This window comes from Marmota marmota, unplaced genomic scaffold, assembly GCF_001458135.2.
Source record: "Marmota marmota marmota unplaced genomic scaffold, marMar, whole genome shotgun sequence".
In the NCBI taxonomy this organism is placed as follows: Eukaryota; Metazoa; Chordata; class Mammalia; order Rodentia; family Sciuridae; genus Marmota; species Marmota marmota.
Genome location: NW_026000211.1, coordinates 6,404,775 through 6,420,325, shown reverse-complemented (window position 1 = coordinate 6,420,325; position 15,551 = coordinate 6,404,775). Strand labels below are relative to the sequence as shown.

Here is a 15,551-nt window from a genome sequence, read left to right as displayed (position 1 = left end):
GTGTCATGTGTAAGTGGGAACCTGGAGACCCCCTTCTGGGGGCTGGAGGAGGCTGCAGTCAGCATCAGCTGGGCTGTGTTCTCCTCAGGAGGCTCGGATGGGGGAAGGAGCTGCTTCCGAGCTCATTCATGCTCTTGGCAGAATCAGCTGAAGGCCCCACATTTTATTGGCTGGAGGCCACTCCCAGGTCCGGAGGCTGCCACAGCTCTGCCACACAGACTTCTACATAAGCTGGTCACACATGACAGTTTGCTTCTTCAAGGCCTGTAGCGGTGCCTCTCCTGGTCTATTTCAGTTGGAATTAAGACATTTAAAAAAAAAATCCTTCCCATTATTACATAACAAAGCAGGATTTGAACCTTGTACCTTCTGTCATGTTACAGTGATCCTTGTTTTGTGGTTCTGATATTAGATAGGCTCACAGAAAACCACCACACACAGTAATGATGACAAAACATTTTTCAAAGGATTACTGTGTACTCAACACCAAAATTTTAAAAGTTTATTCAGTTGAGCCTTGTGAGATCATGTGATGGCTGCTCTTATTCTCTTTTATAGATGAGGAAATTGAGGCACAGAGAGGCTAAGTACCAGTGTCAGCTCACAATAATAAGTGATATAACTGAGATTATTACCTCATTAGTGTGAGTTCAATCACCTCACTCTTAGCCACTCAGCTTTACTGCCTCCCTGGGGAGTGGGTGAGGCCTAAGTATGAAAAGACCTAGGTTTAGGTTCTTGCTTTAGACCTCAAGTAAGACTAATACTTCTCATTTCCTGTATGTGTAAAGCAACATCAGTAATATGTTTTCTCTATTTAATTCAGACTTATTAAAATGATTCCTTGCAAACTACCAAGTACTTTTCAATATGAGGAGCAAATGCTTTCTCTTGGGAAGCAATAATGTATTTAAAAATAAGTATGGTGGGCTGGGGTTGTAGCTCAGTGGTAGAGCGCTTGCCTGGCACATGTTTAGGCATTGGGTTTGATCCTCAGCATCACATAAAAATAAATAAATAAAATAGAGGTATTGTGTTCATCATGCCCAGTGTCTGTTGGGCATTTTGGGCTAAAAAATATTTTAAAAAATAAAAATAAATATAAGCACTGGAAGGCTGGGGAAAAAAAGCTCAGTTGGTAGAATGTTTCCCTTGCATGCACAAGGCCTTGGATTCACTCTCCAGCACCACAGGAAAAAAAAAAAAGAATTAAAAATAAGCACTGGATAAAATGGATAGGTTGATGATGAATTCAGTCGGGCAAGTATTTGATAGGTCCTACCTATCAGTAAATTTTCATAATTTTTCTATTCAAAATACAGCATGATTTTCAGAGTCATGAAGGTGCTTGCCTCACAGTGTGGTCTGTATCCATTCAGTGCAAGTCCATAAAAAATGATTTAATAAACATGTCAGGCCTGTGGGCATTGTATCAGTAAGTTATTTTACAGAGTTACAGATGTTAGCCTGACAACAGACCAGATGGAAGTGGGCCCAGAGCATGTGCAACAAAGGCCCAGTGTCATTTGGGCATTTTGGGCCATACTGCAGTGAGGTGCTATTTGAAAGGGGGCCAGGCTGATTCCATATAAAATATTGAAGTCTTTTATAGGAGGCCCCAAAATGTAACCTCCCCCTTTATTTGGTAATATTTTCTGAAATTGTGTGTATTAACAGTGGAGAATGTTTTTTGGCAAAATCAGGTGTCTCTAGAGATCATATAATAATGTTCTTCTTTGTGAAGTTTCTTAGACTTTACTCATCAGAATCTATATTAGGTGTAGAAAGAATGGTTAAAGGGGCAGAGAGCTTAAAGTATACCATGAGAGGAACCCTCTCGGTGGGTATTTCTTGGAGTACATCATAGGAGGCACCATGTTGGTAGGTATTACTTGGAGTTTATCAAAGGATGCCCATCTTGGTGGGTATTATTCAGAGTTTTTCATGGGAATACACCATCTTGGTGATACTACCTGGAGTATATCATGAGAGGCCCATCTTGGTGGGTATAATGGTCATATAATTGATTCCTGTGCTGGTCTTTCTGCCAGGTTGCCTTGGGGCCATGGTCTACACGGGAACAGTCCCTAACACACAGCTCCAAGGTTTCCATGAAATATTTCTCTCTGCTCAGAGAACTGCTCCATAGGTTCAAAAGTCCTTTCTTTTTTATATTTTCTTCCTTACTTATGTCTTTATTGGTGATGGCTAACTCAGCCTTGATGAAATGGAAGATTTCTACCCTTCATAGATATTTATAATTTAAGTTTTTCAGTTTAAATTAAGTGTTTCCTATTACATTGTCTATAAATTTATGCTTGGAAGTTTTACTAGATATGAATTAATAAAGTCAATAAGTTTCTTTCTTTTTTAGTTCTCCATATTTTGCCATTATTAATTCTCTGATTACTAAGCTATTAGATGGGACAACCAATAATGTCCTGAAAATCTGGGTATTTCTCATCAGAATTTAGCACCATGGCTTCATTTCTACATGAAAAACCCTAGTCTCCTTAAAGTAGAATTAGAAGACTTCACATAGAAATAGTAGTTGTCAGGCTTTGTAATGAGTCCTCTACTGGGCCAATAGATCTATCTAGTCAGGATTTACTTGTTATTATTGCATGGTCATTTGGAGAAAAGAAATGGATCAAGAATGTGTACTTGGCTTCGGTGTGCTATTGGATGAGGATTTAGAATTTGGCTGCAGGAGCCCTGAATGTTACCAATCGAGAGAGTAAGCTCAGTATCCTAAGTGCTGAGGCATAGGGGACAAGCTTGCTCTTTGTAGATATATGTGCTATGAATCATCCATGGATGATTTAGTAAATTTCCTTAAGCAACTCTTTCCAATCTGAAAATTGGGAGTAAATAAACCCTGCATGGTAGATAATATATAAAGAGCTTCAGGCCTAATTTCTGATTATAGTAAGTACCTAATAAAAATGAGCTACCACATTTATCTCAGACATTCATCATTCATTAAACAGTAATTGAGAGTGGTCGATATGCTGGGCATTGGGTAGACAAATGCTTTATTCCTTAATACACAAAGAAGTAGCCAATTTTGATAAAAGGCAAAAAGTCATGATAGGAAGGAAAGATCATACTTGCTTTAGTAGTGATCTCTGCATGGACTGTCCTGAGTAAGTCATGGCTGGATGTTGTAACTGGATGTCAAAGCCAAAGACTTCATTTCCAGGCAATGTTATCAAAGGAGAGGACAAGAGCAACCAAAATGATTTAATGAGAGAATAGAGGCTATTTTTTTTTAAATCCACATTATGCTTTCTTTTGAGATTCATGGAGACAATTCAAAGATTAATGTAAAATTTCCCACCCTCAGAATTATTGTTCTTTATCTTGTTAATCATGATTGCAAGTTTTTGAGTAACTAGGACATTTACAAAAGGAGTGCTTATAGAAGAAAGTGGCTAATTTTAGTAGCAAGATGAACTGTTTTTCCATAAAGCTGCAATTTGGGGTTGGCTGTTCAATATTTGCTTGCCAGTGACAACAGGGTCTCAAGTTTGATGAAAGTGTTGGTCCTGGGAGCTTTTTCAGCTGGAATGAGTCCCACCTCCCACATCCTCTGCTGCTTTTCTCACACTTCAGTATTTGCTGCCAGCATCTTTATCTTACATGATTCTTAGCCTCCTCTCCAGGGCCTCCTACTAAAATCTGATATCCATCCCAGGCTTCCGAGCCTTTCAACACCCGGTCTCCTCCCAGTCTAAACTCCTGTTTCCACTTTCTTTTAAGTTTCCTATTTAGATTTATTGTCCTTAAGTCCTGCCTTCTATTTAGTTCCTGTTCCTGGCTCAGTTTGTGTATTGAGCTTTTAATTGTTTTCTTTTTCTAGTGAAAATAATACATAACGTGGTGTGCAGGAAACTAGATACCTGTTATAATATACTTGCTGTGCCTGTTGCATCTGAGCCCTTTCCTCCTCAGTCAATTGAGACAATTGCATCTACCATGTGGACTCAGTGAAGGGAAAGCCCGTGCGCCTTTTCTTACATGTGGTAGAAGTACTGTAAATGGCCACACATATTTTTTGTTTGCTGCAAAATTTTATGTATACCAGCAGTAAATATTCATGTCTTACTGTTCTTAACATCCATTAACCCTAAGGTAGTACAGGTTGCCACCTTATACTGTAAATTTGTCTTTAGATACAAAGTTCACACATGGAGCAAATAAATGCTAACGGCATTCCTCATGTGAACCTGCTGTTTGATTTTCTTTATGCTAGTAGGAATTAGTATTCATATTTGTTTATGTGTGTAAGCACACACATGTTTATTAGATACACATGCACACACATAGGCATGTTTACTATTGTCCGTGCTAATTCAAGCAATGCTAACACAGGTGCACAGAATTTAGGCTTGATTGCACCTCCTAGGCATTTTATACTATTGTCACAGTCTTTCTAATATAAAACTGTATGAAAATGACTTTCATGGCATTATTAATTATATAGAAATTCCAGAAAATATCAACAAAGTTAGAAATATTTTGAAGAATAAGCTTTAACCTTGTCATTATCCTATGGAGAAGCTTGTACACAGATCTTTCTAGTTGATGCAAATTCTCTATAAAGAGGGTCTGTGTTGGGTGACTTGGGTAGGGAGGAATGTGCTGCTGGCATTAATAAGTTGAATACAATTCACTTCAGAGCTCAGAAGTTTATCCTGTGTTGCCATGGTGGGCTCTAAGTAAAAGAAGGAGACTACAAAGCAGGCATGACTAAACATTTCCACATCGCAGGCCATAATTAAGTCCTCTTCTAAAGGTTTCTGTTACTAGGATATTCACTGAAGGGAGATTGTTATCATTTTGCCAGTTCTTTGAAGACTATCTCCTTGGTCTTGGCTTCTTGACTCCAAAATGGGAAAGAGATAAATCAAAGATCAGCAGAACTCAGCCATATGTCAGGGTAGTACATATGGGGGGGGGGGACATGCACATGTCTACTTTAGGTCTTAGGGTGCAGGAGAGACCACTCCCATTGGGGTTCAAATGGAGCCTTTCTTTATGTCCTCACTGACATTACCCAGCAGCTATAATAGGAAGAAATGAGATTGGTGTAAGTAACACCCAAGTAAGACCAGACAAGGCTGTATTTCCTTCAGGTAAATTTCATATTTCTCAGGTTCTAAAATTATACATCTTTTTCCATTATGGTTTATATATGTTTATGGGATATAGTTACCCTGTTATATAAAACAAATATCACTAGACCTGTCATTAAACTCCCAGCTAGTAAGTACAGTTCTCTGTAATTTGTGGCATATGCCTCTGATGTCAGCTGAAATGAACTTTGTTCAGCAAAATGGTTTGTAAATATTGGTTTGGGTTTGGCAACAAGAGTGAACAAATCAGTATTTCTGCCTTATCCTGAGTTTATCCAAACAAACCCAACAGTTTTATATTTAAAAACTCAGGCACTAATCGTTTCAGTCTCAAGTGTACCCCCATCTGTCAGGTGTGTTAATCATCTGCAGAGCTGTTTGCCTTGAACACTGCCACTGACCATTAGGGGAAGACACCCTCTCACTTGTCATCTGGCCTGAAAACCTGGTGGGTTATTTTACAAGTGTGTGCAATTTGAGTGTTCCTGAAAAAAGAAATGTTACACAAGGATCCATTCTTAGTGTGAAAAGAAAGGAAACTGATGTGGCAAGAGCCCAGCCTCCTGTCCCTTGGCCATGTGAGCTAAATGAACAAGGGAGTGCTGGAGAATCCTCTCTCCTGGATATTGTAGGGCCTTGTTTCCTGAGCTGTGGATTCCTCTCTTGCTTTAGGCACAGGCCATCTCCAAGTTAACTGGAAAGCCTGGTATCTTTATTTTTAAACTTGCTGTCATTTCTGTGCCTTGTGGGAAGAGAAGGTGAAAAGGATCGTTTGTTCTTGGGCTGAGCTTCAGAGTTTGGATGCCAAGATATTTCTCAGGCTCCCTGGGCTTTTTGGAATAAACAAGAATGCTAACCAGCCCAGAGCCCTATAATAACAAACTGAAAGTTTGTCGTTTTTAGTGAAAAAGACTGCAAGAGAATATTATCTGTGGAAGGTTTAAAGGAATCAATTGAGCTCTGCAGTTTCACAGGGTGGAATGTGTGTATTTTAGGATTAAGTTGAACACTTTGGGTCATGGCCCAAAGTGGAAAGAAAGGCCAAGCAGCAGGCGCCCAGGGAGTGGCAAGAGCTCACAGAGGGTGCTGGAATTTGCCACGCTTCCTGCTGGGCTGTGTCTTTTAGCAATGTGCATAGGCAGAGGCGAGCCTGCCACTTGGAGGGCCTGTGCAGTATTGCTGGGCAGTGTCACTAGAGGACAAATCTGCTGGGCTGGGGCAAGAACAACAGGGCTCAGTTTTAACTAGGAGCTGGCAGTTGGCCTTTGCATCAGAGTCAGCTCTTTGTCTTCAAATTGTGTCTGTGCTCCTATGAACTCACAGGAAGCTTTCTGAGGTGTGCCATGGTATGTTGCTATATGGGGATTGGCTCCTAGATCAACATCTGTGCCCTGTACCCGTCTTCCTAAAACGATGTGACCTGCCATAGAAGGCTCTGCATGTCCAGGCGTAAGCCAGCCAGGCTTTCCCACATCCTGTTCCTAATTGCCCTTTTGCCACCTTTCGAAAGAAAACACCCTTTGCCACACCCCCAACTTTATCAAGATGCTTGATCCCAGAGTGTGTAGGGAGATGTTTTGCAGTTTATTTTAGAGGTACATGTGCAAAAAGGTTTGAAGCTTTCTGATCAGAATAAAATTCCTTGAGCAAACTAAATTAGCACTCTCCATGGAAGTATAGTGTAAGCCACAAGTACAGACATTTGTTATTTTAAATTTCTTGGTAGCCATATTGAAAGGAGTGGGAAGAAAGAGGCAATTTGATTTTAATAACATATTTTATTTAACGTAATATACTGAAAATGTTGTCATTTCAACACACATCTGCATATAAAACTATTAATGAGGTATTTTGTATGCTTTTTCTGTATGAAGTCTAAAACTTGATTTTTATTTTATGCTTCCAGCATAGTTCAACCCAGATCTGCCCCATTTCCAGTGCTCAGTAGCCACATGTGACTGGATGGCTACTACTATATTGGGATAGTACAATTCTAAGTGATAGCATAACCGTCAAGCTGATGGTACATGTGAGTCAAATAGTACTTTGATTTGTGTTAGAATTATGAAAAATAAGACATCTGAGATTAAGAGGCCATAGTGAAGAGCACAAGCTCAGTCCCAGCCTCATGATGGACCTGCTGGTAGACCTCAGACAAGCTATTTCACCTCTCTTGGTACTGGTTTCCATAGTAAAAACGTGACAATAATACTAGTGCCTTCCTTATAATGACTGTCTTGAGGATTAGAAAAGCTTAACTATCTATGTAAGGTACTTAGGAAAGTGGCATCTGGTATTTAAATTTTACTACAATTATTATATTATTCCTAGTATAACCCACCAAGGTAGTCATGGTATGATGGCAGACACCCTAGCTTTGTCTGTCAGAATACCTGTGTTGAGACCTTCTATTATTGATCACTTTGTATTATAGCTTTTCTGAGCCTCAGCTTCCCCTTCAGTTGAACACCTTCTATCTCCTAAGACATTGTTCTGAATGAACAGGTAAGAACATGTATAGCTACCATTCTGGGGAGTCTTCATTATGGCAGCATAATATATATAAGTACTATCTTGTTTCATCTTCACAACAACTATTTGAGGAATGTGTTTTTATTCCACTTTTACATTTGAGGAAGGCAAAACTCAGCTGGCTGCAGGTTTCAGTGCTGGAATTTGAAAACAGGAATGTCTGACTTCAAAGTGCCTGAATAGTGCTGCGTGCTTTATTAAGAGGGTAGAAACATAATCCAACTATGATGTTTAAAGGTGGGGACTGTGGGAAGTGATTAGGCTTAGATAAGGTCCATGATCAAATTACTGGTAGCTTTAGAAGAGAAAGAGACATCACAAGATGTACACATGCTATGCATACTCCTTGGTGATACCCTGCTCCATGTCAGGACTTTGACAGCAAGAAGGCCATCACCACATGTAGCCTTTCAACCTTGTACCTCTAGAACTGTGAGCCAAAATAAAGCTCTTTTCTTTATAAAATAACCTGCCCCAGGTATTTTATTAAAGTATCAGAAAACAGACTCATACGAAGGAATTTTTCAGGTGCCAGAAATGAAGACTATTAAGACTTTGAGTTGTTTCCATGGTAAAGGTTGAGGGCAAAGAGGGAGGGCCATTGCTCCCAGTGAAGGCTTATTCAGTGTGTTCATCATTGTTATTCTGTAACTATTATTCATGGCTGAGGCTTTTTGTATACTCTGGTTATTTCCTTTCTAGAACAGTTTAGTGTCCTCCCTGAAGTTAATACATAGTCATCTCACTGCTTTGGTTTGCTCAGTTCTCTTTGAATCACTCCTAGTCCTAGGGCAGCAGGACCAGCTGTGGTTCGAAAAGGGAGCCTTGTTTTGGGAAGGTGGGGGATGAGGCTATAGGGCGGCGGTGGTGGTGTTTGGAGGAACAGAGGAAAGTCACTGATGAAGGGCTGCAAAGGGAGCTGGTCAAGATGTTTCTGGGTGGCTTCTCTTGTGTTGGGCTGAGGGCAGGGCTGAAAGTTTGGAAGAACTGGGTGGAAGACGGGGCAATGAGCACGGGGAACTTTGGGAAGGTTGGCTGTGAACTCGCTAAGATGACAAGAAACAACCTCATGTAGTGGCCAACATTAACTCATCCACAGGCCACCAGAAATGTGAATCCAGACACGCCAGGAATGCCACCCCTTTGTGTTTTACTCCACCTCCTGCTTGAGTACAAATATGCTGAAGTCTGTCTAGATGATGGTTCTGTTGCATCATATTCCTGGGCCAATCCTGTACCTTTTCTTCTCTACTTGCTTTTATTAGGAACACTGTTCTTAGATGTTTGCAACTTACCTTCAGTGAAGCCTTTTCTAAGGATTCCACAGAATTATGGAAGTCTTTCTCCTGAGCAGTCTTTGGGTTGCTTCTGCCAGGTGTCTGCAAGACTTGCAGCCCAAACATGACAACTTCTCAGCTCCCAAGCTCCTGTACATAAGCAGAGTGTGGGTTAGATCCTCAGCGTGCCCCAGTCCAAGCCCAGGGCCTCAACATCTCAGGGTAAATTGTAATTTTCCTTATGTGGAGATCAGGCTGAGACTAGCTTAAGGTCACCGTACTGGGTCCAGGAGTACATTTTTTTTTTTTTAACACTTCAGTTTCTAGTGGGGAATCTCCTGCCCTGCTCTGGCCCAAAGTTAGGTCTGTTGTTTCTGTTCATTTGAGCACAACCTGTATTTACCCACTTCTTACTCCCCACTAAAAGGATAACAAAGTGGTTAAAAAAAAAAAAAAAGAGGTGTGTGTGTGTGTGTGTGTGTGTGTGTGTGTGAAAACTACAAAAAGATGAGAGAATGGAAGAGGAGGTGACAGTGACACTAATATGAAACCTGGATAATAGATGAGTGATAAGTGACAGAAAAGATGAGAAAAAAGCTGGAATTCATGGTTGGAAGGTGAGAAAAAGCAAGCCAGATGGAACTGCAGCTGTTCAGGATCTGTATCTCAAATGAGGACTGGCTGAGTGTTGGCAGCCAGAAGCAGTTGTTAAGTCCCAGCCTCTCTGTCCCCTGCACTGCCAGTGAATCCTCTTCCCACACCTGCACAGGAGAAGATGGTGATGAATTTCCTGGAAAGACTGACCCTCTAGAACGCTTCTGGGATCAGGAACCCACCCAAAGCTGGCGGACCTGGGAAAGGAATACCAGGACAAAAAAGGATGGGTTAAGTGAATGTCTACAAAGGGAAGAAGAGACCTGTGGTTCCCTGCCCCAATTCCATTCTTAGGACATTGTCATCCAGTCTTATTGACTCATGCAGGTGTATGGAGACCCTCCCTGGGACCTCCAGCCATTTCAAGAGAAGGTCTTCCAGATCCTGCCATCTGTGGTGAGACTGGCCAAATCTCCCACAGCTAAGCTAGCAGCTAAGAAAGCCTGCCATGTACACGGCACTCCAGCCAGCTCTTTTGTGCTCCACTCTCATGTGGGAATGAACTGAGATTACCAGAAAATTGAGCAAAGCAAGCACAATATCATTGATAAGAGACCATGCACACACAAGGCAATCTACTAAGCAAGCAAACAAAAAGAATTTAGGAGGAAAAATAAAGAAACAGATTCAATCCAGAGAGTAGAATAAGAAGAAAACAATAAAACTGGCATTAATAACCTTAAAGAAATAAAACTTGGTAAAACTAAAAAATGTCATAGTGCCAAGTGGTAGCCACAATTTTGAGAAAGAACTCTCCCACCTTCCTGGTGAGAATGCAAATGAATGCAACCCCTTTCTAAAGCAATTTGGCAATACTTGGTACTGATGAAGATGCACTGACCCTATGGCCCATTCCATTTCAGTTATGGAAATACATTTATAGGGAGATTTTCCACAAGGAGATTATACAACGATATTTTACTGTGCTGTTTGTAAATATTAGAATAGAGGAAAGAAATAATTGTTAACAGTAGGGGAACAGATAAATAAGATATATTCATCAAGTGGAATACTGTGCAGTTACTAAAATGAATGATATTTATTGATGTGAATAGCTCAATGAAATAATGAAAAAAACATCAAGTTGCAAAAGGTTATAATTATGCAAATTTTAATGCATATCTATCTATCTATATAAGCGGTATTATTTGGGGATAATAATAGTAATAAGGGCTAACATATATAACTATCTTTGGAAAAGGGGCTTTTGTTTATCTCCATTTTACAACTAAGAAATCTAAGGCCTAGAAAGCCTAAATACTGTCCAAGCTCACACAGCTAGCATGTACATATAGTGAAAGGACAGAAATGTGTTTGGGAATATTAACAGACTGCAAAGGAAGGAAGCAAGATGCATGGGAACATGGGACATTTTTTGGTAGCATTTTCTACCTTTTTAATAGAGATTTGAAACAATTATAGCCAATCTAGTATCTATTACGTTATTTATTAAACAGATGTTTTAGAGCAGTTTTAGGTTCTTAGCAAAACTGAGCAATAGGTACAGAGATTTCCCATATATCCCCAACCCCCACAGACTCCGCCCCCCTTCATGGTTATCAATTGGCCCCATCAGAATGGTACATTTGTAACAATGGATGAACGTACATTGACACATCATCACCACAGTTTACATTAGGGCTCACTCTTATTCTACATCCTGTGGGTTTGGATAAATACTTAATGGCATGTATCCACTGTTACAGTATCATACAGAGTTCACTGCACTAAAAATTCTTGTGCCCCAGCTAGTCATCTGTGTCTCCAACCTAGCCTCTGGCAACCACTGATCTTTTGACTGTCTCCAGAGGTTGTTGGGTTTTTTTGTTTGTTTGTTCTTTTTTTTAAGTTATAGATGGACACAGTATCTTTATTTTACTTATTTATTTATATGTGGTGCTGAGGATCGAACCCAGTGCTTCACGTGTGTGAGGCAAGTGCTCCACCACTGAGTCCAGCCCCAGCCCCTGTCTCCAGTGTTTTGCCTCTTTCGAAGGTCATAGTTGGGAGGCTAAAGGATGTAGCATTTTCAAGTTGGCCTCTTTCATTTAGTAATATCCATTTGAGTTTCTTCCATGTCTTTTCATGTTATAATAGTTCATTTCTTTTTATTGCTCAGTAATAGTTCATTGTCCACATGTGTAATATTTAAAGCTCATACAAATTTTAATATCTCATAAATATTTCCTCATAAAACGAGGAAAATTGTAAGCTTGAAAACACTGCTAAATACCCAGGACCTCAGGGTTGACTTGGAACTATAGCTTCTGTGAATGGCTGTGTGTATTCTCCCCTGGGCTTCAGTAGAGTACCCTTTGTGTACTTTGCCAGGTAATGATAGTGTCTTCCGGCCTGTGGTGTTGGGCCTGGAGCTGGAAGGGGACAACACTGTAACCTAGCAGAATGACAGTGCTCCCAACCAGAGTACTGCTAGAGAGAGACATCAAACACCCACTACCCCACACCCTCTGCCATTGGTTATTAGGTGCTTCCAGCAGGTCAGGCTTTTGGAAAGATTTTGGAATCTTGGTCCAAAATTTTGGAATCTTGGTCCTCATATGGCTTTCTAAAATAGGGCTTTTTGCTGGGAATCTCTGTATTATTTCTTTCATCATTGCTGTCTCTGTGACTCAGAATTTAACCACTTTTGCTTTTCTGTGTGACTCTTTGGTTGTACAAAATCAGAGTGAATCCCCTGTGATCTAGCATATTTAGGGGCAGGGCTAACATATAACTATCTTTGGAAAAGGGGCTTATTTGTTAACTTATTTAACAAATAAGTTAAATATTTGTCATTAATCATTGCCACGTGCTCCATATACACAGTGCTTTCAAAGAATTAATGAGTCGAATCTGGGAGTTTAGGGATGGAAGAATTTAATTTACTATATCTTCCCTATTTTAAAAATGAAGAAACTGAGGCCCAAAGAGTTAAATGACATGTACAAGACAACATAGCTAATTACTGACGGAGCTGAGTAGGAAATAGGGCTCCCTCTCCTCGCCTATGTTTATTTCACTGCAAAGTACAAAACAAACAAACAAACAAAAAAAACACCACAACAAAACTATGGATCATTGTTTAATTTTCATGGTTTGTATTATAAAACTCCTTAAAATGGGCTTTCTGGGCATAATTCTTATAAACATTGAAATGCAGAATTTGTGATATATAGTCAGAACACTAGTTTTAAAGTTTTTTCATACCTTCTATTAAAGAGGAGTTCTTGAGATGAAAGTTTCTTGTTGGTGATGTTATAGGAGTGTTTACACACCTACCTCAGATATCTATGTGTATACAATATAGTTATCATTTGGACACTGGGTTTATTTCAATCAAAGGGAAAGTGTCTGGCCTGCTGCACTGGAGTGGATCAGAGGCACAGATCTCATTTTTAAGTTCACAGGCTTAACTCCCATTGCATTGTTGAGAACAGGAATCTGGTCATTTTATGAAGACTTTTGGGATAGTTCCATTTTATATTTTTGTAATAGTCTCAAACTGAAGAGGTTGAGTTCTAATTGGATAAGTACTAGAGTTAGTTTTATGTTTTTTCCTCCCTAGTAGTCTTGATCCACGTACTCCTTAGGTACCCATTTTTAATATCTTTCAATTTTTAAAAAATATTTTTTAGTTGTAGTTGGACACAGTATCTTTATTTATTTATTTATGTTTATGTGGTGCTGAGGATCCAACCCAGCTAGGTGAGCGCTCTATACCGCTAAGCCACAACTCCAGCCCCCCTCATTTTTAATATCTTTACTGGAAAGGTAAGTAGATGGTCTCTGCTGAACCTTACTATACTAACATTCAATGATTTTCATTAATTGGGTTTAACCTTACAGATATGTTTCTGGTAAACAAATGCAGCATCCATCATGGCCAATGCAAGTAGAAAAACCTTACCTGAAATGGTTCAATGGAACCAAGTTTAGTAAACTAAACTTTTGATTCAGGTTGTCCAGAGAATATCTACTACAACAAACAAATTATTAATAAACTACCTGTAAAATATGATCATACATAAAAGAGAGATTGCCTTAATTTCACTTTTATATCTTGATTCATTTTGCAGTATGTGAACTCAAATCTCCCTCTATGAGTGATTTCCTGTGGGGGCTGGAGAACTCTGGCTGGTTAAGGCACATCAAGGCAATCATGGATGCAGGAATCTTCATTGCAAAGGTATGTGATTGCAGAGAAAACAAATTAAGGGGTAGACTAGCAACCATGCTGACATCAGAAAGGTGACCTGTCTCCTCTCCATGGGCTCCCCTGTACTTCACTCTGCTGTCCTGAGTAGATGGCTGGCTTTGCAGACCTCCATAAGGTTTGCCTTCTGAACATGGAATTTTGCAAGAGTACAGTGCTTAGTTGATATTTCAGTGGTCAAGTAGACTATTTCCAAAATATTCTCTCTTCCATTAGGCTTAGTTCTGGTGGAACAAAGAATTTTCTGCAGGACAGTACAACCAAATGTGAGTCATTTCAGTGATAGGGCCTTAAGGCTTCCATTGAATATATTATTTTTCTTAGACGTGACATAAGCAGAAGTTATGTCCCTCAAACTGGCAGGTGGATTCCACTTTGCCATGGGAAGAATATTGTGGCAACTTTCACTGTTTTTGAATGTATTCTATTGTGTTGTTCAGTGTTTCTAAAAATAAGTTCCTCTTAGATTTACACTTAAGAGAATCATCTTTTCTGATGACATGGTCTGCTCCCCTTTATTAGATAATCATTTACTCAACAAATATTTATTTAGTGCCTGGTACTATTCTAGGTGCTATGGATGCAGTGCCGGCTAAGCCAGATCACGTCTCTCATCCCTCACAACTGACATTCTGATGTGGGAGACCAAAAGCAGGAGTAAAAAAATAAAAATAAATTTCAGGTAGTGATAGATGCTTATAATGATATCTTTACCAATTTACATTTCTTGCCAGGATACTTTCAGCTAGAAGTTATGTGTGTAGTGAATAGAAAAATCTTCCTTAGCAGATAATTCTGGTACAATTTTTAGCTTTGTTTTCGCCTTCTTTCCCTAAAATATCCATTACTTCACTCTTACCCTTTTATCTTTAATTTTGTGATTTTAAAATTTAAAATTTTGTGCCTTTTCCTTTTTGGAAAAGGTTGGGGCCAGTAGTTATTCCAGGATTTCAATAAGACTTCACATGGAAATGGGAGGGCAGGAGAGGGTGGAGGGTGGACAAGAGATGTCAGAAAGGTATGTTTGCACAGAAAAATACTTTTATTTCATATCTGTGCTAAATTTGAGGTGACTTGAGTGAGGGCTTCTGGATGTAATGGAAAGGGCAGGAAAAGCTTAGCTGCTAGCACTCACTGGGCCACTCCTTGGTTCTGCCCTAGGAAGGCAGGGCATAAATGCCAAATAAAAGAATGAACAGGTTTTGTTCTGTTTTGTCTATATCTTTCTCTAAGTATAGAAGTTAAACCTAGTTCTGATGAGAGATGTTTCCTTCTATCGTCATTCTGTGTGACTCTGCTGATTGGTATCTTCTAGGCAGTTTCAGAGGAAGGGGCAAGTGTGCTTGTCCACTGCTCTGATGGCTGGGACAGGACTGCTCAAGTGTGCTCGGTGGCCAGCCTCCTGCTGGATCCACACTACCGGACTCTGAAGGGCTTCATGGTGAGTGTGGCTGCTGGGCCTTCCCTGGAAAGGCAGTGCCTTGACCACAGTGGACTTCTTTTTAAGAAACTTTTGGCAACATTTTTTTTCTCATCAGCATTATTTTTTCTCTTAGTAGATCAGCAAGGTTAATTAAAGGAGAAAAAGTGAAGTAGGCTTGGAGTAAAGAGGTACATTTCTGGGATATTGAAACCACTTCAGATCAATGCTACTGAATATGAATGGGGACAAATATAAAAGACATTCAGTAGTGGGAAAAATAATAAGCTTTATAAAAATTTGCTCATAAATACTTC

At 39.7% G+C, this 15,551-nt stretch overlaps 1 protein-coding gene across 2 annotated transcripts in view; it reads left to right on the top strand.

Annotated features, from left to right (window-relative positions):
* Mtmr7 (myotubularin related protein 7) overlaps nucleotides 1-15,551 on the top strand; it is an 88,852-nt gene that overhangs the window by 60,248 nt on the left and 13,053 nt on the right. For both annotated transcript variants that reach the window (XM_015486059.2, XM_048791821.1), the window contains exons 8-9: nucleotides 13,678-13,787; nucleotides 15,130-15,255. In XM_015486059.2, coding sequence (XP_015341545.1) covers nucleotides 13,678-13,787; nucleotides 15,130-15,255 — 236 coding nt within the window. The remainder of the gene's footprint in view (nucleotides 1-13,677; nucleotides 13,788-15,129; nucleotides 15,256-15,551) is intronic.